This window comes from Culex pipiens, chromosome 1 (genome assembly GCF_016801865.2).
Source record: "Culex pipiens pallens isolate TS chromosome 1, TS_CPP_V2, whole genome shotgun sequence".
Taxonomy (NCBI): domain Eukaryota; kingdom Metazoa; phylum Arthropoda; class Insecta; order Diptera; family Culicidae; genus Culex; species Culex pipiens.
Genome location: NC_068937.1, coordinates 19,707,446 through 19,734,350, shown reverse-complemented (window position 1 = coordinate 19,734,350; position 26,905 = coordinate 19,707,446). Strand labels below are relative to the sequence as shown.

General features: G+C 36.1%; 2 protein-coding genes across 6 annotated transcripts in view; both read right to left on the bottom strand.

Annotated features, from left to right (window-relative positions):
* LOC128092793 (uncharacterized) overlaps window positions 1-3,170 on the bottom strand; it is a 47,924-nt gene extending 44,754 nt beyond the window's left edge. Inside the window, exon 1 of the mRNA XM_052707489.1 lies at window positions 2,949-3,170. Coding sequence (XP_052563449.1) covers window positions 2,949-3,170 — 222 coding nt within the window. The remainder of the gene's footprint in view (window positions 1-2,948) is intronic.
* The window catches only part of LOC120416924 (sex determination protein fruitless), a 456,860-nt gene that overhangs the window by 333,210 nt on the left and 96,745 nt on the right, over window positions 1-26,905 (bottom strand). For all 5 annotated transcript variants that reach the window (XM_052706115.1, XM_039578832.2, XM_039578835.2 and 2 more), the window contains one exon: window positions 10,191-10,255. The gene's annotated coding sequence lies outside the window, so the exon portion shown is untranslated. Of the gene's footprint in view, window positions 1-10,190; window positions 10,256-26,905 lie in introns of those variants that run through there.

Sequence of the window (26,905 nt, the reverse complement as noted above, 5' to 3'; positions counted from 1 at the left end):
AACACAGAAAACTGCTTTTCCATTTCCATTTGTTATCAGTTGATTAGACTAAACCAACAATAAAAAAGCATATATATGTTTTGTTAATTTGTTTCTTTTCTTATTCAATAGATTTTTTTATATCTATTTGTTTGTCTTGAGTTTTTAGAGTTCTTATTTTTTTTTCAATATCTTTTATCCTTTTATCTTGAAATCTTAAGAATGCTTGAGTTTTGAATTATTGTAGTAATTTTTAGTTGTAAAGTTATTCAAATATATTTTTCAAACATTTTTAATTTTTTTTAATTTTTAAAGATTTAAAAAGATTCAAGCATAACAAAAATTGCTGCAATTGTAAAAAATGTATAAAAATACGTGATTGTGAATTTTACTCAACCGGTCCCAAAATTAATGATTTCTCGCTTACTTTTTCAGAAGGTCTTATGTACATAGGAAGCCCAAGGCGCATTGGTTGTTTTGAAAAAGTGATTTAGATTTGTAAAAATCCTGAAAGAGCGCATACAAAACATTTTCAAACGTCTTTCAATGAAAATTTAATTTTTTATAACTATTTTTGTCTTAAGGGTGCACAGCAACTAAGGAAGTTGTTGTCTTCTTTTTCCAAAATTGTCAAACTTACGGACCCAATCCTGCAACAATCTGATTGCAAAAATAGTCAAATTTTATCGTAAATTAAGTTGTAAACTGTACTTTAGGGGATGAATAAAAAATTATATCGATGGTTCCCGTAGTTTTTAAAATACTAAAATGTCTTTAACACTATTCTTGGTGCAAAAGGTCTGGTTGATGTGTACCGTTAAGTTTAATTTGCGACAGCTCGAACGAGAATATTATAATAAGAAGAAAATATTTGATATTCATTCTTTTTTTAGTTACTTTTATTCCCATTTTAAACCATCGCTGCAGTGCTGCCATCGCACGTCACCAAAATCGCGATAATACTACATTGGCTACCTCCTGTCAAAATATTGACCGCTCTGCGCCATTGTTTTGACAAACACCACCAGTTCGATGCAAAACACACACACACGTACACACCCTTCTAAATATCAATTATTATTGCAAACACCAAATCCGGACACTTCTTTTCAAAACAAATCGCGCTCGTTCGGCAGAAGACAGCTCAGCGCTTTGTCAAATTACACAAACAATGTGTCAACGACTGCGTCGTCGTGCTGGACCGTCAGGTCCAAGTTGGCCTTGCCCTAGAGCGCCCGGACGACGAAAAATATGACAGATTTTTTTTTGTTCCGTCGCGTCATGACGTCCTGCGATGACTTTGATGGTGGGACGTGCGACATTTTTTTTCCGGGGGAGAGGTTATGTTTTAGAATCGATGCTCTGAAGTCCGGAGTTTCGACCGGTCGCACTTTTCAATAAAGCAATCAAAATAAACGACTTCCATCAACGAGTAGGTTTCGGATATTTTTTGAACGTGAGGGAAAGATGCCCGGTTTCGCAGCCGGATGTTGACAGACGGTGCCGAACACGGTTTTTGACAGCTGTGCGCGGTGCATGCAATGAACATGGAGTCTAATTGAAATCAATCTCTGCGTAGATTTTTTGATGAATTCGAACGTGACGTGTTGACGCGAGCAGGCTTCAACCCAAATTTGGGTAATGTTTCGCGAGCGTGTAATGGGTAATTTGACAGCTCATCCAAGTTTGAAAACAAATCGACAAAAAAGCAGTCTGCTCGCAGCTGTCAGCCGGGCGCCAAGTCGGTTGAAAACGCATCAAGACTCCACGTCGCCACGTGCATCAAAATTACGTTATTATCATTTATTTTCACATTTCTGCACCCCTCGGCAGCCGTCGTCAAGAATTCCGGACTTTTTTGCTCCAGCTCGATGACGGTTAATCTTCCCTTGCGGTCTGGTTTGGCTTCGTTTTTTCCTCCTCAAAGTGCCGCTGTCACATTGCTTTGACTTTTTCTTTCTTTGATTTATGGAGGAGATTGTGTGGAACTCGTTTGCGGAATGCGGAAGTAGCGTTGTAAAGCGGTCTTTGAACCCATGCAGCAAAAATGGCTGTTTCAAACCCAAGTTTGAGCGTGCATTTTGACAGCTTGCCGCTGTCAGTGGCAGTGCAGCCAAACTGTCAACTTTTTCGCGTAGCAAAATTTTCATTGTTTTCGAAAAGATAAAAGCCAAACATTGCGGCCACTTGCCCCCCAGATTTATTACATTACATGACAAATAAAGAGCAATCAAATAAAGCGCTTCCCTTCACCGCTTCCGGGGAAATGTGTAACAACAATTCTTCCCCTTCCAACGAGCAGTCTTTATCGTTTGAGGTTTTTGTGCGTCCAACCCAAAAAGGAAGACGAAAGTCGTCTTGCCGAAAAAAAAAAAAGGAAAACTTTTCCTCAATGCAAGTGATGTCCTCTGAAGAAACGGAGCTGTGCATTGCTGCTCAGACGCTGGCAGCACTGCCAGCCGCAGCAGCCCGTGGCCTTTTGACAGCTTCGAGGTCACTAACTGGCTGGTTGTGCATTTTGAGGTTTTTTTTGTTGTTGCTCCAGACAGTTTATTTCTTGTGTACTCTTTTGTGATGTCTGCGTTTTGGGAACTGGTCCAAAAGTTGAGAAAAGACGACAAAGTTTCTGGCAACGCTGCGCGTTTCATGTGACAGTGCGACCAAAAAAGCAGCTTCAATAGTTTGACAGCTGCACGAACCCATGCAGCAAAAGCTGCGCTTTCAACTCACAATTTGCTTTCCCCTTTTTGAGTGTGTACAATTTGACGTTTCCTCCAGCAGAAGGTCATCTCGTTACACAAAAAAGCAATCCAGTCCCGTTAACCCACTCCGATAATGCCTTCCCATTGTCCGCGCTGGTCTTGCCAAGTCAGCCCGCAAATCCTCCATAAATCTGTCAAGTGTCATTCCATTCTGCACCCAGGGATAAACCTTCCCCGTTGGCAACACCGAACCCATAATTGAATTACTTTTCCATCCTCAATCTCTCGCTCTCTCTCTCTCTGCTCGGTTCGCATCCCTTGCATCTCAAATGCATCATCTTCCGCAAACGTCCTTGAACGCTTGCTGTTGTTCTGGATCATGCTGGCACGAAGCAGGAGGCACGTGTCCCAACCTCCACTCCTCCGCCAGCTTGTCAAACAACTTCCCGGAAGTGTGATTCCCCCCTCCTTCGGTGTAAGCCCCCTCATTGTCCAGAGAAGGAGCCCGTCTTGACGATAACAACAGGTCGTTTCCCGAGGAAAAGAACCGTCTTGAGGAAGGGGGTAGTGTGGGGTTACTTTGGACGCGGGCGTCGTTGTGGTGACGGTAGCTGTCAAAAGTTGGGTGTAATCTAACCTCGAATTTCTTTGAAAAGGTTGTTGGCTGTTTTGACAGCTGTCAAAATTGCTCAAACAACCTTGTTGACACCTACTTTTACAGTTTTGACCAGTTCACTTTAGACTGCGCCTTCATTCAGGTTACGTTATCTGTCAAAATTCCATCTTATTTACATTTTTCGGTCGTAACTTAACCTTTCTCTCTGAACAACTTGATGGAGGTTACTCTTTCAGTTATAGCGGTATACGTACTTCGGAAGGAACCGATCAAGAAAAAAATCAAATGGGCAGCAGCGGCAGCGCAAGCATGTCAGAGAGGGTGAAGAAAAGCCCCAAGAAATTGCTCCCTCTCCTTTGTTGTGCTGTTCGTAAAGCTGTTTCTTGACCCCTCTCCTTCCGATCTGCATACTAGCCTTATCCCTCATTATGGCAACGATAGCTGTCAAATTGTCTAACAGAACTTGGCGAAACTACTTTTATAGCATTCACCACGGAGGTTGTCGCCAATGTAGCGACGTCAGCTGTCAAACTATATTTTGTTTACATCTTTTGTGCCTTGTTAGTGCTCGTCACCGTGGAACGCAATCTGTCAAAATTGAACTATTTGTTTGCATCATGTTAGGGTAATCAAACAATACATTTCTCTGATCATCTTATTGATAGTTTCTTTCAATCAAATCAAATTATGACAACAATAGATGTCAACATTTCTCTAAGCACTTTAAGCTGGATGTAGTCTTCACTGTTGTGATTTAATCTGTCAAAATTGTACTGTTTTTCACATCATTTAGGAGTTATCAAATCTTAAATTTCTCTGAATAACTTATTGGCTGCTTCTTATTCGGGAAATCGCCATTATGACAACAGTAGCTGTCAACATTGCCTGAAACACTTTGCTGGCAGCTTCTTCCATAACTTCCGTCCTTTTAAGTTGGAGGTTTGCGTCACCGATGCGACGTTATCTGTCAATATTGTACTGTTTTTACATCTTTTGAGGGTTATCTAACCTTAAATTTACCCTAAACAACTTATTGTCTTCTGCAAGCAGAACATAATTAAACTTTTCATTACCCTCACCAATCGTCAAAGCAATACAAATTGCTTCCGGATCTTTTTCCGGATCTAAATCCGGCAATAATTTTGTATGGTTTGACGTTTGCGTACCCCCAAAAGAAGATAAACAAATCACTTCGTGCATCAGCCAATTGCCAATGGAGCATTTCCATTCGAGCAGTTTTTGCTTTTTTCTACAATGTATTTCTTATGGAGCGAACTGTCAAAAACTGCTCGACTGCGGGTGCTCCATTATGGCAACAGTAGCTGTCTACATTGCTCAAGGCACTTGCTGGCAGCTCCTTCCATAACCTACGTTACTTTACGTTGACAGATAGTCGGCATTGTGGAGACGTTAGCTGTAGCTTTTTTTTTTTACAGTTACTCAATCGGATAGCCATCAAAATGGCAATAACAGCTGTCAACATTTCTGAAAGTAGTTGCTGACAGCTCTTGTTAAAACTTCCTTCACTTTAAGCTGAAGGTGGTCTTTGTCGATGTGACGTTATCGGGCGGAATTTTGCTATTTTTTAACATTCTTTAGAGTTACCGTCAACTGGGATGAATAGAGACAGCAGTTTTAAGAGCACTTAAAATCTTGACATTAAAAAACGACACACTATTTTCGTTGTTGTTCCTTGTCTGTTCTATCCGAAACCAGTAAAAATAACCCAAATATTGTGCAGTAACAAGGCTAAACAGCTGTCAAAATTCATCCCATGTGTCCCGATTCGCCCCTGCTGATGGTACCAACCTTAAATGAAGCAAAACAATGTAAAACAGGCCATAGGCAAAATGTAAACAAGCTGTCTATCCTTCTCGTTCCTAATGTAAACATCAACTGACTTAAACTAGAGAAGCTGGAGATTATTAGAAAACGGACAACTCAAATCAAAAGTACCAATCAAAGCACGAGAACTGTCAAACGGAGCTACCAATCGAGCAAAATCCATTGTCTTTTGCCTCTTTTTGCTTGATTGGTATCTCCGTTTGACAGTTCTCGTGCTTCGATTGGTACTGTTGATTTGAGTTGTCCGTTCTCTTAATTTAACTAGACAGTCGGTTTGTTTACATTTCGTCTTTGGTCAATTTTCATTATTTTGCTTGAAATTTCTCCGTAGAACTTATTGCAAGTTACTTAATCGGGTAACCACCATTATGGCATAACCTCCTTCACTTTCCGTTCGAGATGGTCGTCACCAGGGCTGTGGAGTCGGAGTCGGAGTCGGTGGAGTCGGGTCTTTTTGGGGACCTGAAGTCGGAGTCGGTGTCGGAGTCGTCAAAACTCGAACAGCTGGAGTCGGGGTCGGAGCCGGAGTCGGCTTAATTTTTATGAGCTGGAGTCGGAGTCGGAGTCAGAGCCGAATATTTCTGATAACCCGGAGTCGGAGTCGGAGTCGGCTAGAGGTGGTAGGCCGGAGTTGGAGTCGGAGTCGGTTGGAGCTGAAAGCCGGAGCCGGAGTCGGAGTCACCTTATCTCAAAAAGCCGGAGTCGGAGTCGGAGTCGGAGTCGTTTAAAACATGACCCGACTCCGCAGCCCTGGTCGTCACTGTGGTGTCGTTAGCTGTCAAAATTTCGCATTGTTTATGATATTCGGGGCATGGCTTTCTACCTAAGGTACTTGAGATTCATCTAGTAGAGGAAATATACCCATTTTAATCAGTCTGAGGCGATCGACTAATTCTCAATACTTTTGCAGTTTTCAGCTTTTAAATCAACATTTTCAGGTACATCAACAATGAGAGTTGCTTGCTCACTTTTATTTGAGCTATTTGTTACTTTGGAACAGTCAAAAACACTTTATGAAAGCTATAATTCGTGATCAAAGTGCTGATAGGCCGATAATACCAATAGGCTGAGAAATGGAATATTTCCCCTAATCCGATGATAATATTTACCATTTTTTTACCACACCGGCTCAAATGTCAAAAAAAGTAAATATTATGATCGGATTACTGGACGAATTGACTAGTAGTGCGGCTGTCAAAATCGCAATATATTTCTCAACGTCAACGTCACTGACTTTGTTTATGTTACGCTTTTCCTAGCATGTTCTTTTGTTATTGTTTTAGTTTTAGTGGCACGGCATGATCCACGCACACAAACGCATTCCTATGGCGTACTGCCGAGACTTGGTGGATTCTAACCTCAAATTTCTTTGAAAAATGTGTTGACAGTAGGGTAGGTTAGTCCTGTCAAAAGTTCTCAAAAATGTAACTGACTTTCATAGCTACAGGCACGTTCTAAATCACTCAGTTTTCGTCAAATCCGAACCTACTCAGAAATGAATAAAGGGGGCATCTGTCAGATTTGAGTGAATTTTACTCAGAATTCAACGAACACTGATGGTACGTTCGTTTGAACAGCCGGTGCGGCACTGAGCGCCGCACTCGTCGGTGCCAGTTTTGGTTCAATCGAACATCATTTTTCAGTGTGCATGGAACTCGCATGAAACTGAAAAAATATCGAGTGCGGCACTAGAGTTTCAGTTCCAAGATGGCGGTGAAACTCGTGCGGAACTAGCGCGAGTTTCTTCAAACAAACACTTTGACAGCTCTGAGTGCGGCACTCAGTGTGGAACTAGCCCTCAAACGAACGTACCATGAGTGATATTCACCCAGATCTGAGTAAAATTTTCTCTAGATCTGACAGCTGCCCCCTTTACTCATCTCTGAGTAGATTAGGTTTTGACGAAAACTGTGTTATTTAGAACATGCAGAAAAAAATGCACTTTGTTTACATCTTTTCAAGTAACTTAACCTCAAATTTCGTTTGACAGCTTGTTGATAGCCACTCGATCATTGTTTACATCAGGACACTGTGACGAGTAGTACGTCATTTTTGGGTGAAATTATAACAATAGCTGTCAACATTGCGCTGACGTACGTCAAAACTGTGTCCCAACCTCGCCCCGTTCGACGGTACCATGGCGTCACCATGGCGAGAGAACATCTTAATTCAATGTTCGCCCACCGGCGCAGATAATGGAGAGACCAGCGCCGACATCCGCTTCCGCGGTGGCCACCATCAGGCAGCGGTGACATCTTGGTAACAGTTCGGGGAAACTCGCGGGAGAGAAAAACAACTTTACACCGAAGGGTGTGCGCGGCGTGGGTTCGCTCCTGTCACTTTCTGATCTGGGCTCGGTCGAAGTCTTGAAGAAGGAGGAAGCCTTCCGTCCGATAATAAATAGCACTAAAGTAGACATAATAATCATCGCGGGAACCCACTCCGCCGAGCAGCGGTGATGTACTCCTTAATGGATTTCTCAGACTTCGATTTTTCTGTGCACGGAAAACAGTTGTGGACAATTGGACGTGGGTAAATTTCACACAAAAAGTAAGTCATTTTTGGTGAGCGTGTAGCAAGCTGTCAAACGTTACAGGGGTGCTAACTAAACAGAATAAATTGTTTAAGAGTTTTTGAGCGTGCGATTCTGTTGTCTGTGACCGAACAATGGATCGTGATGGAAGCTGCTTCCGTTGTCCTGATTGTCCCGAAGAGATGTGCAAAAGGATGCAGCTCGCGCGATTTCTTGTAAACATCCTTTTCTCCTCCGCACCAGCACTAAATTGCTTCTAACGCGATTGCAGAAAGCGATAAATTTCATGCGATTTTATACCCCTTTTTCCGCTTCAGCTCCAATCAGAGTCTCCGAGTCTTGCCCGTTACAATCGTTCAATAGAAAAAAAACAAGCGGAAAGAAACCGTATTATTCGAGTTAAGATAACATTTGCGGCAGTGCTGCCATCTAGCGGCGGCTGACAGCGAAAATAAACCCCGGTTATCGTCTCGCACCGTCCGATTGGATTAGGATTTGATGCAGCCCCCTTCTGTCATCGCAAAAACGTCTAAATTTCACACCTCGCTGGCGCGACCGCAGCGCCGCCTACTGTAAACAAAACAAACGCCGCGATAACCACGCAGTAGGCGAGCGCGCGCGCCAAGAGAAAGGTAAACAAACAAAGGCCCGAAATGTGGTTTGATGGTGGAAAAAACGATCGTAAAAGGGATGATTTGGCTGTTTTTTTTTTGAGGTTGGAATTTGCCAATTCTAATCTGAGCTCGAGGGGCGGCACTTGAGTGTCCAGAAATTTGCGAATCTGTCAAAAATAAACGACAAACTTCTCAGCAACAAATATCTGATTTGAGTGAGTTCTACCCATAATTCAAGAAGAAATCATTGAAACTCGCTCAGTTCTCAGTTAATTTTACCCGAATCTGACATTTGTCGATTTACTCATTTTTGAGAAGGTTCGTTTGTGACGAAAACTGATTGATTTCAAGCAAATTTGATTTCAAACTGTTCAATTTTAGCATGTTTTATTTTGACAGCTTGTCAAATCTACACGCTCTCAAGAATTCACCTAATTTTAACCTCAAAATGCTTGTCAAAAAAGCGCCCTTCGGACGCTCAACGCCAACCGTCCCACCACGTTTGTAAATATGCAAATCATCCCCGTCGCACACACTCAAAACACAAACCACCCCAGTTTTGGGTGATAATTCTCGCCAGTTCGTTTGTTTTGCTCTCAGCGAGGTTTATCCCTTCCACGAGTTTTTTTCGTTGTTGTTGTTGTTTGTCTCATCGCTTTGACAGATTATGGACAGATGAACCTGTCAGGGGGTAGCGAGCGCGTGTGGGCTTGTGTTTGTTTTTGGTTTTCGCTGTTGTTGTTGTTTTCCAAATCAACCCGTCTAGATCGCAATAGAAAGCGAACGGCGAATTTGCATAGAAAATTGATACGATCGGAACGGCAAAATAGCTGGAAAACGGGAATTTATTAGTTTTTTTTTGTTTTTGGAAGGGAAAAAAGTTTGATTGGCTGGCAGGGTTTTGTTGACAGTTGGGCTAGAAAAACTTTAACGCAATAGAATTTATTGCAAAATTGTCTTAAATTGACAGATGAAATTGGTAATGTTGGCTTTGTGGTCAATTTTTAGAAAATAAAGCGATGTAAAAGAGTCAGTGCAATGGTTGTCAATCAATTACTGAAAAAAATGACAATTGACAGATAATCGCTACCCATTTTTGGGTAGTTCTTGCTTTGACATAGTTTTGAATGCTTGTTTGTTTTGAGATAATGATCAAGAGCATTATGCAGACAGGATGAAAATTGTTGCTTCCGAAGGTCAATTCAAGGAAAAAATGTAAACAAACCGTCCATCCCGCTCACGTCAGTTTGTTGTTTACATCAGTATCGTGCAGGATGGACTGTTTGTTTACAAATCCTTTTCGACTCATGTACATGGTTTTTCTTGAAATATTGATAAAAATTTTACAGTTGTCAAAAAATCGCTACCCACTTTTGGGTAACTCTAGCTTTGACATAATTTAAGTTTTTTTTGTTTTGGCATTTGTTTTGGTTCGTTCATCAAGAAATTAGAACAAAAGGTGCAAACTGATGCTTTTAAAAAGCAAGAAAATCTTTATTTTTCTTAACATCAACAAAAAAATCAAATTTTTGATTGTTTACAATTCAAGTTAATTCTTTCAATGCCCCACAAAAAAATGTAAACATTGCACGTTACTCTGGGCACAGCCAACCTGGTGGTGGAAAATTACCCACACAAACAGGCACAACCGGTGAATGGCCCTCCAGGGCACAACAATCGGTTCCAGAGCGCGCGCTCCGGATGGCAACAGAAGTCGTTTGTTTGTTGTTTTTCTTTTTTTTTTAGTTTGCGCTAAAGGTAAAAGGAAATTAAAAAGTCATCGAGCCGTTATGAGCAAGCCGGTGCCTGACCGGAGCCAGGGCCAGGTGGTATTTACTGGGGTTGAAGGGTTATTTTTCACTGGGTTTTTTTTCGCTGGGTTGTTTGAAGTTTCGTCTTACCCTGGTGAAGCTAGTTGACAATCGCCATTGCCTTTTGCACTGACACTAGAGGAGATATCGTCTTTCTGTAATCAAAACAAGAATAGAAAGGAAACGAGTTTAGATTTTGATGCATTACTGGCAACACTGAAGTGTAAACAAACAACGCATTCTGCTCATGTCATATTTGACGTTTTATGAAAATACAGTTTTGTTTTGATTTGGAATAAGGCTTTCTAGGCCCAATGAAAAAAAATATAATATAATCCGATAATGACGAACTTCTCGTCACAGTGTCCTGATGCAAACAATGCTCAGTCAAATCAATTCTGAAACGGAATCTAATTAGAATCGTACACAAAAACCAGCTGGGAGCCGTCTGACATAAACTTTTTGCTAGAAAGAGATGGCAAATTTGATGCAAACAAATCCCCAGCTGCCATGTAAACATACTTGGAATGAGTTGGTAAATTGCTGACTAGGAAGCCTGACAGTGTTAGCCTTTGAGGGCCTCAGAAGTTGGTTTGTTTACATCAGAATCTGCTTTCTCTCTCTAGCAAAAGTTGTTTTTAAAGCCTACAGCCCGATGACAGCCGCCATATTTCGCAGGGACAGTGACAGTTCGAGCTCGATCTTTGTTTACATCAGGATGCTGTGACAAGAAGTTCGCCATTTTTTGAGTTAAATAATATATTTTTTTCACTGGGCCTACAAACGCCTTATTCACAACAAAATCCAAGCAAAATGATGTCAATAAAGCTGTCGAGCTGTCACTGTCCCTGCGAAATATGTTAGCTGTCATCGGGCGGTAGGCTATAAATAGAACTTTTGCTAGAAAGAGAAAGCAGATTCAGATGTAAACAAACCAGCTTCTGTGGCACTCAGAGGTGTAAATGTGTTAGCCCAGTGAAAACAATATCATTTAACCCAAAAATGACGAACTTCTCGTCACAGTGTCCTGATGTAAACAATGATCGAACTCGAGCTGTCACAGCCCTGCAAAGTATGTTGGCTGACATATCGGGCGGTCAGTCAAAAAAAAACAGCTAGGAGCCGTCTGACAAAAACTTTTTGCTAGAAAAAGATGGCAAATATGATGCAAACAAATCCCCAGCTGCCATGTAAACATACTTTGAATGTGTGGGCAAATTTTTGACTAGAAAGCCTTATTAATCCTCATAGTTTTGGCATGCTTTCTAGTCTTTCAAACCTCTGAGTGCCACAGAAGCTGGTTTGTTTACATTGGAATCTGCTTTCACTAGCTGGTTTTTGAAAGCGTACCACCCGATGGCAGCCAACACATTTCGCAGGGACTGTGACAGCTCGAGCTCGATCTTTGTTTACATCAGGACACGGTGGCGAGAAGTTCGTCATTTTTGAGTTAAATAATATTTTTTTCCACAGGGTATAGAAAGCCTTATTCCCAACAAAATCCAAGCAAAATAATGTCAATAAAGCTGTCAAGCTGTCACTGCCCCTGCGAAATATGTTAGCTGTCATAAGGCGGTAGGCTTTAAAACAACTTTTGCTAGAAAGAGAAAGCAGATTCTGATGTAAACAAACCAACTTCTGTGGCACTCAGAGGTGTAAATGTGTTAGTAAATTTTAGTCAAGTGAAAATAATATAATTTAACCCAAAAGTGACGAACTTCTCGTCACAGTGTCCTGATGTAAACAATGATCGATCTTGAGTCGTCACAGCCCTGCAAAGAATGTTGGCTGACATATCGGGCTGTCAGTAAAAAATATACCAGCTAGAAGTCGCCTGACAAAAAACTTTTGCTAGAGAGATAGCAAATCGGTTGCAAACAAACGTCCAGCTGCCATGAAAACATGATTTGAATTTGTTGGTAAATTTTCGATTAGAAAGCCTTATAGGCAAAAAACGAGTTGTAAACAAACTGATAGCAACTGACATGAGAATAATGGACTGCTTGTTTACGCATCGCCTTTGACCTATTTTTTTATTTTTTGTATAAATTTTGAATTTTGAAATTTCTGGCAGCACTGGTTCCTCAGAACAAGAACTGTCAAAATGCGTTCAAAATCAAAGCAAAACAACCGCAATGCTGCCACTTTAGCAGAAACAATTCAAGCTGCCTGTCAGAGCGCGATTACCGCGCGATAAAGGTCGCGATTATCGCGCATCATCGCGATAATGCGAAGCGAAAACAGCTGTCAAACGCTTCGGCCATATTTTTTCTCGCGCGGATCACCATTAAATGTTTGCCCAACTGATTACGATATTAATTTTTCACGCCCAACCACTCTATTAATTATTTTATCACTCTTTCGCAGAAAGAGACAGACAGAGGCAGATTGTCATTCGCGCCCGAATGTTTGCACGCTTGCATGACTTATCGATTGTTAAAGGGTTGGCATTCAGCGGGGCTGTAATTTTCGCTGGAACCCCAAATCCGCGCGAATCACTCGGAAACAGAGAGAAAAAAAATCCGGCCCCAAAACTCCGATTTCTGAAAAGTAAATAATCCCGCGCACTCGAACGTTAAATATTGATTCAAACCGCGCTCGCGCCACCTCGGTCTGGCAACACTGCCCCCGAACCAAACCCCACCCAAAATCGGGTTAATTCCGATGCGGTTTTCCAGCGGATGAAAAACCACAATCGGACTCCGAATCGCCCCCGCACCCCGAGCTGTCATTGACTGGTGCGGGTGACAGTTGGCCACAACAACAGTAGAGGCAAGGGGTGGGATTTGGCGAGCTGTCAAAAATTGAGCCGGTGTATTTATTTTAAATATTTAACATTTCACGCGGTTGCTCGTGTGTGTGTTTGGGTGGGGGCCGGTCCAACTCTATCATTATATCGCACGCGATAGGCTTTTATTTGGACACGTGTGGCGCGATCCGGAACCGACCTCCGGTCGGAATGCAGCGATTAAAGGGCTTCGATTGATGACCTTCCCCGGGTTTATTTACATAATTATCAAAATAGCAGGCCAAATAATGTCTCATTAATTTGCTATTAATAGTTGATTACCCGCCCCTGGTGGACACCCCGTGACTCCCTCCGGGAGTCCCCGGGAGTTCCGGCGGTTGCGGTTTAAAGATGGTTCCCATAAATAAAGCTCCGACAGTGGACAGAGCGGCGCTCCAATTTTTTTTTCACTACTACACTCAACCCACGGTGGTTGGTCACTTTTTCGTTTGACACATTTTTAGTTTGTACCCCGTTGGTTGGTCAAAGTCAAACTAAAAAGTGACGAACTGTCACTTTTTACACGGCGCTCACGCACACTATCAAAACACACGTTTCGTAGTGTGTGTGAACTCCGTGTAAAAGGGGGTGTCAAACTAAAAAGTGACCCCGTTCGTTTGACAACAGTTAGTGTCAAACCATCGGGGTTTGAGTGTATTAGCTTGACACTGGAGCTAATGAAAATGTGTACGTCCCACCCCTGGCGCCTGCGGCGCCCATACTGTCAATTTGACAGTTGAAGCAGGGTTGGCGCGGGATGCTAATTAAAATTTGTTGTGTTTTTGCAGCTCCGATCGGTGGTGGCCGATAAATTGGTGCAAATTAATAATGCATTACATAATTAAAAACGATGGCCGCGATCAAGGTGAATCAAGGGTGGGAATTGTGTGTGTAATTACTGCTGACGCTGGTGGGCTGCTTAATGTTGACAAATTGAAATTGCTTTCCGATCAATCGGTATGGTAACAGTTTGGTTTATTATTTATTTGATGTCAAATTTCTTTCATATGGGTTTCAGTCGAAAATTTACACATCCAAACCTTGGCATCCCAAAGTTGGTTTGTTTGCATCAGAAATCTGCTTTCTTTTTCTAGACCCCTCGATGACAGTTAACATATCTCGCAGGGACAGTGACAACTCAAGATCGATCTTTGTTTACATCAGCACACTGTGACGGGGAGTTCGTCATTTTTGAGTTAAATCACAGTTTTGCACTGGGCCTAGAAACCTTAATCGGTCTTCCATAAACAACTTTTTTTAATTTTGTGGTAAACAATCATCTGTTACAGGTTTCCAGAAGGCTTTCTAGTCAGAAATTTACCACCACATTCAAAGTATGTTTACATGGCAGCTGAACGTTTGTTTGCATCAGATTTCCTATCTCTTTCTAGCAACAGTTTTTTGTCAGGCGACTTCTAGCTGGTTTTTTTTTGCTTACCGCTCGATATGTCAGCCAACATACTTCGCAGGGCAGTGACAGCTCGAGCTCGATCATTTGGTACGTTCGTTTGAAGAGCCGGTGCGGCACTGAGTGCCGCACTCGTCGGTGCCGGTTTTGGCTCAATCGAACGTCATTTCGACGTCGTCGTGCTATCTTGTCGCACCCGCCATTTTGACGTTCCGAGAAAAACGCGTTTTAATGTTTGACCTTGAATATAGAAAAACGAGAGCACGTAATGTAAACAATAACAAACACGTTTTGTTTGGCTTACCATTCTGTGCATTGTCCCAAAGTTTGGTTGAAGTTGGTTGCTGGAGTCCCGAGTTATAATTACAAATGTTTACGGTAGTCTAGCTTGTACGTGCGACAAACGCATCCTGACTTTCCTGGCCTGAAATCCCTTTGGCTTTTTGTCGCACTTACATCAATTTTCATGGAGTGACAAGATAGCACGACAAGATTGAAACTACTTTCATGTATAAAGTGACAAAAATGCACGGAGTTTTTTCGGTTTTTGTTGAATATCTCAAGATTGAAATCGAATTTTGGGGATCTGTGACGGTCAAAAGGTGAGGCATTGTGAGCTGCACAATGTGGCGTTCTTAACTCAATTTGGCCCATAATGCACGTACGACAAGTTAGCACGATGGCGACGATTTGTCAGTGTGCGTGGAACTCGCATGAAACTGAAAAAATATCGAGTGCGGCACTAGAGTTTCAGTTCCAAGATGGCGGCGAAACTCGTGCGGAACTAGCGCGAGTTTCTTCAAAGAAACACTTTGACAGCTCTGAGTGCGGCACTCAGTGTGGAACTAGCCATCAAACGAACGTACCAATTGTTTGCATCAGGGCACTGTGACGAGAAGTTCGTCATTTTTGGGTTAAATTATATTTTTTTCACTGGTTCCAGAAAGCCTTATTGATGCTTATTTAAATTGCATTTATAATCGTGAAGACAGAAAAAGTAGGGTAGAGGACCCAGAAATCGCCCACTTTATAGTGGCAATCTAGGAAATTTGATGAGTATTTAATGACAATTTATGGTATTTGGTTCTATATGTTGTAGAACGTTGATAAACTATTTGATTTTAAGTTTCCACAAAGTTTTCATCATTTACATGTTCATTTTTAATGAAATTTTGCGTTTTAATAAAGTGCTCTGAAGAGCCTATTTTCGCCCCCCTAAATCCAATTTTCGCCCATCCTTGGAACCAGTTTTCGCCCACGACAAAAATCAAGATACCATATGAAGTTATGACACAAAGCTAAGCAAATATGGTCTCCTATTGATACACAACATGTTCCCGAAGCTCAATTTCATTGATTTGCACATATTTTGTCGTAAAATAAATTGAAGTTCAAAAAACCCTAGGAGCTTTCTATACAGATGTCCTAATATTTTTTAGGTTCTTTGTATATTCTAACTAAAACCAAAACATGTTCTCACTCTCACTAAAAAAAATATGACTAAATCAAAATTTGTGATAGAACTCATGTGTCCCTATTCACCCTAGATAAGAGCACACAGTTACAATTAGCTCCATGTTGTTGTTGATTTTGTTAGGGGAGCTTTAACCCTATGGGGCATTCGCTCCCGAATTGACTCAATATAAAACTTCGAGTACCTCTTAATAAAAATATTAAAGCACATGTGTAACTACTTTCCCATCCTCTGCTTAATTTGTTTTCCTCTGTACCAGTAAACTTTTACTACATTTGAACTAGGTGTCCCATATCTTAGCTTAGGTCAATTTTTGAACTGATGTTTATACCAAAACCCCCTAATGAATGAAACTAATTAAAATGATTATTTAACATATAAAAATAATCTAGAATGTTCAAAAAATTTTCAAGCACATTTCGCTGCGATTAGATAAGTTTTTATGGTAAACGAAAACTGGTTCTAGATAAAATCTGAAAACACAATAAAAGATTTCGCCCTGGACGAAAATTGGATCGCATGTTTTTTCATGACCCCAGAAATCGCCCTCTTTATTTTATTGAAATAACCTTTGGAAAACGTTTAAAACAGGTAAATCACTAGATTTTCATGAAATTCACACATACAGTGAACTAATGAATTATTCATTTACATAATTTTCGGACAAAATGAGTTGTTTTCCCTCATTAACATTATTACCCGCTGTAGTCTAAATTGACAAAAATATGGCGGCTGCAGTAAGGCTTTTTTTGAAAAGCTTATAAAAACTTAATAAACAATAGAAATTCATAAGAAAAGTTTCAATTAGTACTAGAAATGAATGAATATGTAAACCTGCATAGTAAATTCAACCAAAAAATGGTATAAGTTTGCTAAATACAGATTAAATCCAGTAGGTGGGCGAAAACTGGAGCAGGGCGAAAACTGGGTCCTCTACCCTATGATTTTGCCTGAAATATTGTGTAAATTTACATTTAAATTACATTTCTTTAGGTGAACATCAACAAATTTGGTAAAAATTAGAAGTAGACAAAAAAAGTAAAAAAAATATTTGATTTTATTTCGATAAAATTGTTTTTAATTTGTGTTCACCAATATCAGTATCTTGGGTTGTTTGTTTTTTACTCTTTGGTTTGACAGTTTTGGTTTGACAGCTTCATGGTGGATTTTAATCTGATACCAAGCAAGGGATAGGACATAACTTTCTATTTGTCAAATTTGGTCAAAAGTGTTTATTTTGAAATCATATGTTTCTGTGGCGGTGCTGATATTAATCAATTCATTTCACACTAAAAAAAATCTGCCAAATTTTGGAAGCATGTAAAAAAAAAACAGTCCATCCCAACTGCTCTAGTTAAAAAAACGACAAATCTCAGCAGATTATGAGTCTTTTTGACGAATTTTCGTTGAAAAAAGACAGTCAATTTGCTCAATCCCAGATTTTTACTGTCGAAACTTTAAGTTATTTTTGTTTTCGGCAGAGTTATGAAAACGAATCTGAAAAATTATCTATGTTTTATGATTCGGGACGATCCATAAACCACGTGGACACTTTTTCGGGAACCTGTTATCCCCACCTTCCCCCCCCCTCGTGGACAATTGTTCATACAAAAAAACTTTTTTGTATGGATCGTGGATAATCGCCATACACCCCCTCCTCCCCTAAAGAGTCCACGTGGTTTAGGGATGGTCCCTTCTGTAGCTTAAACATTGAAATAATTTAGAAATAAAAAAAAACAAATAACAAAATTAATTTTTGAATATTTGTTTTGACATTGTCAAGTTATAGAAAAAAAGTGTTGTTAAATTAAGCAAAAAGTTGAATAATAAAAAATTAAACTAAATTATTGATTCTACTTAAATCAAACTACAACTGAACAATTGTTATTATTCAAAATCTAAGGTATGTATATTTTTGAAATGTGTGATTTCTTTTCCCAAATAGTATAATTTGTCCACTTTTTGTCTCTCATTTCATATCTTATTTCGACTAAAATATCAAATTCCATGTTTATCTTATTCTTAACTAAAAGTTTCACAAATTATTCAAAACTTGACAGCCCAATCAATAGAATAAAAAAATGTTACGGAATGTATGAAATTTAAGTTTTTGCCTTTCTTACAAAAGAAAGGTTTAAGGTTTGCTTTTGGAAAAACGCTTTTTTCAGAAATCTAAAAAAACTCGTGCACGGCGAGGATTCGTCCCAGGAAAAAATCCTATTACTAAATTGAAGGTTTAGATGCGCTCTTTCGATTGAATTTTCGCCCGAAACCCGGAACTCAAAGTCTGATTTTTGAGAGCTCTTTTTCTGAAATGCATGGCCGATGTCTGTATCCGCTCTTAAAAATTTGTGTCTTCCATCACTGGAAAACCGCTCGTAAAACCCACAATTTTTAAAAGCCAGATCTGTAGCCGTGGGGTCGGAGACGAACATTTTATTTTTCGATTCACAATTTTCGACTAGTAAATGTGGTCAAAGCCATTTTTATAGGTATTTTTTGGACTATTTTACCGATAACACTATCAAATTTGAAGAATTCAGTTTCAAACAAAAAGCCATTCGAAAACATGCGCCATAAACTGTTTGGGCCCAAATTTTGAAGCTTTTCCAAAATGTATTTCCAGAGATATAGCGATTTTAGTGCTTTTCGTCTTATTTTTACCCTATTTTTTCCTATTAAATTTTTGGATTTATACAAAATCATATACTGAACATCAAATTCGAAGTCCCGGCTCGTTCTCAGTCGTCAAGTCGAAGCTTCAACGCCAGCGCTTTTACGCTTGCGCGTTTTACGCTGCGCGTGAAAGTGTTCTTTCTGGCTTCTCATAATTGATTGACAAAGTGCAATAGCGATACATATTTTTTTAAGTTAATCATAGACTAACATTATAGACTGAGTACACTTTTTTTTCTTATAATGTCAATCCAATATGTTTTTTTTAATTAAATTTAAATGTCTTGCGACAAATAATGTACTTCTGAAATTAAAAAAAATTGCATTTGAGGTTTAGCCTTAAAAGATTCGAAGCTTTAGGTAAAATTCTCACTGGATGGTATCATTATGTTTTTGAAAAAATAATTGCACCAATATATTTCTCGGAGTTTCATCATTTTGTAAGAAAGGCTCTATTTCACCTCTGGTGATATTAAATCGGGTTTTTCTTGTTAATTACGTAATAAAATTATATTTAAAAAAAACATCAAGAATTTCAAAAGGTAACAGTAAAAGTAGTATAAATGCAAAAAATAGCATCAAAATTAATCATTTTATGAATTGTTGAGCAAATTTATAGGACAATTTATTGGTGCCTTTTTGGATTTTTTGAATTAAAACATACAAAAATTACTTTTTCTTCCATGGCTTCTGCTGATAAAAAATCATTTACATTAAAAAAAATTCTGAAAGCATCTTTCCAGAACTATTTTTTTCAATTTCAAATTTCGATTTGACAAAACTCATTTAAAAAAGATTTTTTGATTTTTAAGCCAAACTTGGTGCAGTTTTCAAAATGTCGTTTCGCCGAATTGCATAAAAATAACTTTTTTGTATGTTTCAATGTATTTCTTCGCTGCTGTGCTATCTTGTCACTTGGTCAAGTTTTTTTTAATGAAAGGGTGGCGTGATAATAATGTAATAATAAAATAAATTTTAATAAAATGTAAAGAACTGATCACGTTTGCCAGACTGCAAAACTCACAGAAATAAATCAAATAATTTGCTTGAACAAAAATGCAAAATCTCTCAGAAATGATTCAAAATTGTATGCTGATATTAAATATCTGAACTTGTTTGAAAAAATGTCAACACTAACAAGAAAAGGTTTTTTTTTTAAAGTCGGTTATTCTTTAACCTTTTATTTTTTTCAATCATTCGATTACAGCTTCTTAAAAGCGTTTTCAACCCTCATCGAGCAATTAATAGCTTGGTAAGAATTGATAGTGAAAAATAATAATAAAAAGAGATTTTGACATTTTTTTAACAAAAATAAATGTTTTATGATTTTTATTTTGGAGTTTTAAGTTTGTTTGCTCTTTTCAAATTTTTCAAATTTACGTTCTTTTGAAATTTCAGAATGTAAATTTCTTTTTTTTTTTGAAAATGGAATTAAACACATTTTTTAATTATTCTTAATATCAGAAAATGTTTAATAGTTAGATTTTTAGAAAAAATAAAATTTTTTGTTTGATTTTTTTCAATCAATAAAAAAAAGCCCTTTGATGCTTGAAATTTATAAAAGTTATTTTATAATAATTTTATGTTTGATTCCATCTTGACCTTTTGGTGGTTATTTTTTTTTTATTTTTTTAAGAATTGTATAAAAGCTATGTTTTAAGTTCTTTTGAATTGTTAAAATTTTCTTCTATTTTTGAATCTAAAAAAGAAGATTTTTTAAATTTTTCAAAATTTGCGCTATGTTTGACTTTTTTAATTTTTTAAAAAATGAAGAAAAAACAATTCATTTTTTTTATATTTAAAATACCAAAAAAGGTCAACACTTTGATTTTTTACAATTTTCAAAAATTCTTTTGTAAAAATATTATTTTCTTTTAATTTTTGGAATTTTGGAATTTTGAATTTGAAATTTTTATCCATTTTTAAGGCTTCAGAATTTTATAAATTTAATGATATTTTTTTAAGTTGCTGTTACAAATTTAAAACCAAATTTCTCGATCCATGATTTCAATACGAAAACTTAGTGAAAGTCATAGGTTTATTTTCATGATTACATGGATTGTACTTTTTTTAAGTGCATCGAGAACACAATGTCTAGAGTTTTTTAAAGGTCCTATAAGCTATTGTGCTTCATATGTATAGGACCTAATTAAAAAATCTAGATTTGTGGTTTTGGATTTTGAATGAAACCTATGATAATTCAAATATCGCAAATAATTAAAATCTGTTGAAAGAAAATATTTGAAAAAAACATCAAAGTACGAAACCGAATCTATTAATATTTGAGCCCGCTTAATAAATATTAATTGAAATGTAATTTTGGTAATTGTGTAGTTTCGATTCCGTTCCAGTAGAATCAAGTAAATTTATCAAAATTTTATTGGTTGGATCATGGCAAATATTTTTGAAACCGTTTTTAGCCTTTAAAAAAGATACAGACAATCATTTTGCGTTCCTCACCTTACTGAAGAAAGGCTTTAAAATCAATGAACTGCTTAATTGGGTACTAAAGCCCTATGTAAATTTTTATATACAACGGTAAAAATCACGATTAAAAACCATTTCAAAATGACTTTTTTTTATTTTATTGCAAAAAAAAAATATTGACAAGCCAACATTTTTTCGATTGATAAACTATGGTCTCCTTGGAACGAGCTGTCAAGTCAAGTAGGACTTTTTCTGTCAAGAAGGACCATGAAGTAATTTTTTTATATTCAATTAAAAATCCATTTTAAATCCTTTGTGGTCGTTCAAAGGGACATTGTACTCAGAAAAATAAGCTTTATCGTTATGAGCAATAATATCACAAATTTAAACTGCATTTTAGGACCCTATTCGACCTCCTTGACCCACTTTTCCGTATGTCAATTGGCTTGGGATCAAATTCTGAACAAATGTATGTTTGAATGTGTTTACATGTCAATAGAACATTGTCGCTCAAATATCTCGAGACTGGCTGGCGATCCAACTTGGGGTCCCATAAGCTCATGTTGAAAATTATTAAGATTAGCAAAGTACTTTAAAAGTTATGCTGAAAAAAAGAAACATTTCGACAAGTGTCCGGAAGATTGCTAAAAGAGATGATAGTTTTTAATTTGTTAGATAAAACCGCTCTATAACATATTTTTAGAAAGTAGATTTAAAGACCTTTCCAATGAGTCCAATAGTTTTCATATTTGGCTACCCTATCTGAAAGTATTTTAGTGATGAAGTAAGTTTGAAAAAGGTTCTCAATAGTTTTTAAGATTTTTTTTAATTTAATTTTTAATCAGTTATTTTTCAAAACTTCAGTGATTTTTTTAAATAAGACAAACTTCAAACCCATAATTGCATTAGCACTATTTCTCTCAAAATTGAATTACGTACAAAAATATTATTTGTTCCTCGCTCTCAACCATCTGTCAGTCAACTCCCATTAAGTCATTACGTCCATGTCATATTTGCTGTGGCTAGCAAAATTAAATAACACAAAAAAACCAACCGAATTCAATCAAATTGATTTAATTTCGTCCAATTTGTATTATCATTAAATTGGCCTTCCACACACACACAGACAGGTCACATCAATGCCAGCGGAATTCTTTTGTGTCATGCAGTTGTATTTTTTTTCGCGGAATGTTAAATTCATTATTTAATATTTGTGCTTCTTTTGGCACCACAATCACACATTTTTACGCGGTGGTGTTGTTACATCCAACACTCAGAAATCAACGCGCGACGACCCTTCATCAGACGTCATTTTGGGGGTGACGTGATTTTTTTCGTTGTTGAAATGTCATTAAATTCCACTCTTTTTTTTTCGATATTCATCACGCAATTTTAATCGGAAATGCACTTTTTTTCAAATTTTCGAACAATTTCAGCGCGTTGCTGCATACATTCAGGCTCATTTCGGCTAGTGACTAATAGATGGCGCTTTTAGTGCAAACTTGTTTTGTTTTGCTCTTTCAAAAAATCCAAAAATAGCCACCGATTAAACCTCACAGTTCGCGACCTTTGGCATCAAAGTTGTCACCACCAGCTACCCTCCTTCCTACCTGCAAAAAAAAGAAGAAGAAAAAATACGAACTCATCGATTCTCCGCGCCACCAGAGTCGATATTTTTACATTTCCTGAACCAAAAGCAGCGATGGGAGGGGGAGACAAAACAGGAAGCACTGGAAAAGTGCAAAAATTTGGAAAACCAAACCATCAAAGGCATATTTTCGCCATATTTCGCTGTGTCAGTTGGCCTGCCTACCTTCAGGAGTGTGTCTGCGGTGGTGCAGGCGGTGGCGTTGCATATTGGCAGGCGCAAATACCTGTTTGTTGTTTTTTTTTTCTGTTCCAGCTCCCCCTGGAGGCACGTGTTCACTGTTATGAAAATATTCCGGCAATCGTTTTTTTTTTTTGCGGCTCTGCTTCGCGTTTCCAATGTGAAATTTGTTATTTTTATTTATATTATTTTTTTTTCACCTTGGCAGTCAGTAAAACGGCTGGCAACAGTTAGCGGGCAGGCAGGAGGCCAATTGAGGACGTGAAATCGCATTTTGAATGTTTGAAAATTTTAAGGATTTTTTTTTCGCTGCTGCTGTTTTGGCCTGCAGACAGGAAGGATGTAAAAGAAATGGGAATGGGGAGTGGTGATTTAAATTTGACAAGTGGAATGAAGTGTTGAAAGGTATCATTTTGACAGTCAAGGTGAGGTGGAATTTTCAACGCGTTTGAATTAACTTCAATCAAAACATTTTTAAAATTAGAGCCAGAAAAATCGAAGTAAAAACAGGAAATCATCAAAAATTCAATAAATTTTCAAAACAAAATATTTCACTGCAATTAATTTTTTTCGTTTTTCATTCTTGGTTTTGAAATTTGTAAAAATATACTAATTTAATTCCAGGATTTCTCAAGCTACAGACATCGTTTTTATTTAAGGTAAAATGCGAAAGCAGTGAAAATATTTTTTTTAAATTCAAAATATCCAAAATTATAGAAATGGTAATTTTTATGCCTTTAAAAATTTCAAAAATATTTTTTTTAAATAAAATTGTTAAAAAAATTCAAAAAAGTAAAATTTTAAACTTCAAACAAAAACAAAACAAAAAAGGTTTTTTTAGATTTCAAAAATATAAAAATGAGCTTTTTATTTTTTTAAATAAAATAAATTAGTAACATAAGTTCATATTTTATTTTATTTTCAAAAAAAAATTCGAACAATATTAAAGATAAATCAATGATATAATAATTCAAAAAAGTAAAAAATTTAAGAAAATATTAAACCTTAAAAAATTATCAATTGAATTAATAACAACTTTCATTTAAATTAGGAACAATATTTAAGTTCCTAATTTTAATTTGGTTTGGATTGAAAAAAAATCCTTTATTCATTTTTTATATGAAATTCAAATAAAAAATCTTTAAACAACTAAAAATTATAAAATAAAATCTTAAAAGTATAAAATTGAAAAAAGGTTTTAAAAAATCAAGATTTATTTTGGAAAATAGACAAAAATAATAGAATTTTTAAAAATTGAAAAAAGCGAAGAATGGATTTGAATATTTGATTATTTTATTTGAAAAATAAAATAAAAACATGAACTTTCAAAAGAATTTAAAATTTTGAAAACCTTATAACATTTAAACAAGTATAAAATTTCAGGAATTCTTAAACTTTCTAGAAGAAATCAATTTCAAAAGTTCAAAAATTTAAAATGAATTTTAAATAATATCTTTTAAAATTTTATTATTAAAAAAATGATCTCAAAGAAACCAATTGTTTTTTTTTTTGCATAATTTTTAAAACTAACATAAATTTTCTTTTTTTATCTTAGAAATAAAAAATGGAACCATTTAAAACTTTCTAAATGTTTTTTTGTTTTCAAAAAGAAAAAAAAAATGGTAAAAAATCAAAAGAACAAAAAAATATATAAAATATCAAAAAGTATATTGAAACATAAAAAAAACCAAAAATGCTATTGAATTTTTTGATTTGTTTTTTTAATTTAAAAATTATTTGTTATTGAGAAATTTTAAATCAAAAAATTTAGAAGTTTTCGACTTTTTGTATGATTCCTATAATTTTGGATTTTTTGTAGTTTTACATAAAAAAAAGCTTCGAATGCAAATCGAGATTTTCTCAATCGTCAGTAATATTTTGTCGATAGTACAGTATGTAAAAAAAGTATTTACACCCCTTGGGCACTATGCACATTTTGTGATGAAACATGTAAAAAATTTAAAGTTTGACAGGAACCTAGTACTACGTTTTGTTCAGAAACTCATGCCAAACATTTTGCTACAAAAAGCTCATGAAAAGATGATTTCTATAAAAAGTTATATAACAAATACTATTACGAAAATAAAAAAGGTGCAAAAAAAGTTTGTACACCTTTAGAAAAATTAACATAAATAATGTTATTTGTTGACAAATCACCCTAAATCCAGTCTCCCAACTCCAAATAGGCATCCTTGACTGATTAAAAAAATAATTTGGATTGAATATAAAGTTTACTAACTACTTAGTATAAAAGTTTATGTAACTCTGGAAATTCTATATAAAACTTATCTAAACTTAATTTCGCAAACTTTTAATTCAACTAAATGTCAATATATTACCATAGAATTGCTAAATAAACATTTTGGAGTGGGTATAACACCGTTTTGGGGGTATTTGTATCGATAGAATAGATTTTTCGTTGGAATTTCGTACCAACCCGGAATTACGTCGTAGGAAAATCCGCCGGCATCCGAACCGGTCCACGATTCACAAGTCAACCTATGTGGAATCGGAAAGGGCATAAAATTTCCGATCTTTTGATACCCAAACATCTAGGTTTTCTTTAAAACCTACGTTTTTAAATACCTGGGCAAAAAGTAAGTTTGATCCACGAGAACAAAAATTACGAAATTCCATACATTTTTGGCAGGTTGCTCAAACGAAACCATAACAACGTTTTTGCTTAGGTATTTAAAAACGTGGGTTTTATAGAAAACCTGGATGTATGGGTATCAAAAGATCGGAAATTTTATGCCCTTTCTGATGCCACATAGGTTGACTTGTGAATTGAGGACCGGTTCAGATGCCGGCGGATTTTCCGACAACGTAATTCCGGGTTGGTACGAAATTCCAACGAAAAATCTATTCTATCGATACAAATACCCCCAAAACGGTGTTATACCCACTCCAAAATGTTTATTTAGCAATTCTATGGTAATATATTGACATTTAGTTGAATTAAAAGTTTGCGAAATTAAGTTTAGATAAGTCTTATATAGAATTTCCAGAGTTATATAAACTTTTATACTAAGTAGTTAGTAAACTTTATATTCAATCCAAATTATTTTTTTAATCAGTCAAGGATGCCTATTTGGAGTTGGGAGACTGGATTTATGGTGATTTGTCAACAAATAACATTATTTATGTTAATTTTTCGAAAGGTGTACAAACTTTTTTTGCACCTTTTTTATTTTCGTAATAGTATTTGTTATATAACTTTTTATAGAAATCATCTTTTCATGAGCTTTTTGTAGCAAAATGTTTGGCATGAGTTTCTGAACAAAACGTAGTACTAGGTTCCTGTCAAACTTTAAATTTTTTACATGTTTCATCACAAAATGTGCATAGTGCCCAAGGGGTGTAAATACTTTTTTTACATACTGTAGATCTAGTAATCACGATTTCTTGATCTCAATAGTACATAGTTTTAAATAAATGAATTTTATTGAAATATCCACTTCTCTCAATTTAACAATGTTTAATGTTTAATGTTTAATGTTTAATGTTTAATGTTTAATGTTTAATGTTTAATGTTTAATGTTTAATGTTTAATGTTTAATGTTTAATGTTTAATGTTTAATGTTTAATGTTTAATGTTTAATGTTTAATGTTTAATGTTTAATGTTTAATGTTTAATGTTTAATGTTTAATGTTTAATGTTTAATGTTTAATGTTTAATGTTTAATGTTTAATGTTTAATGTTTAATGTTTAATGTTTAATGTTTAATGTTTAATGTTTAATGTTTAATGTTTAATGTTTAATGTTTAATGTTTAATGTTTAATGTTTAATGTTTAATGTTTAATGTTTAATGTTTAATGTTTAATGTTTAATGTTTAATGTTTAATGTTTAATGTTTAATGTTTAATGTTTAATGTTTAATGTTTAATGTTTAATGTTTAATGTTTAATGTTTAATGTTTAATGTTTAATGTTTAATGTTTAATGTTTAATGTTTAATGTTTAATGTTTAATGTTTAATGTTTAATGTTTAATGTTTAATGTTTAATGTTTAATGTTTAATGTTTAATGTTTAATGTTTAATGTTTAATGTTTAATGTTTAATGTTTAATGTTTAATGTTTAATGTTTAATGTTTAATGTTTAATGTTTAATGTTTAATGTTTAATGTTTAATGTTTAATGTTTAATGTTTAATGTTTAATGTTTAATGTTTAATGTTTAATGTTTTAAGTTTAATAATTTCA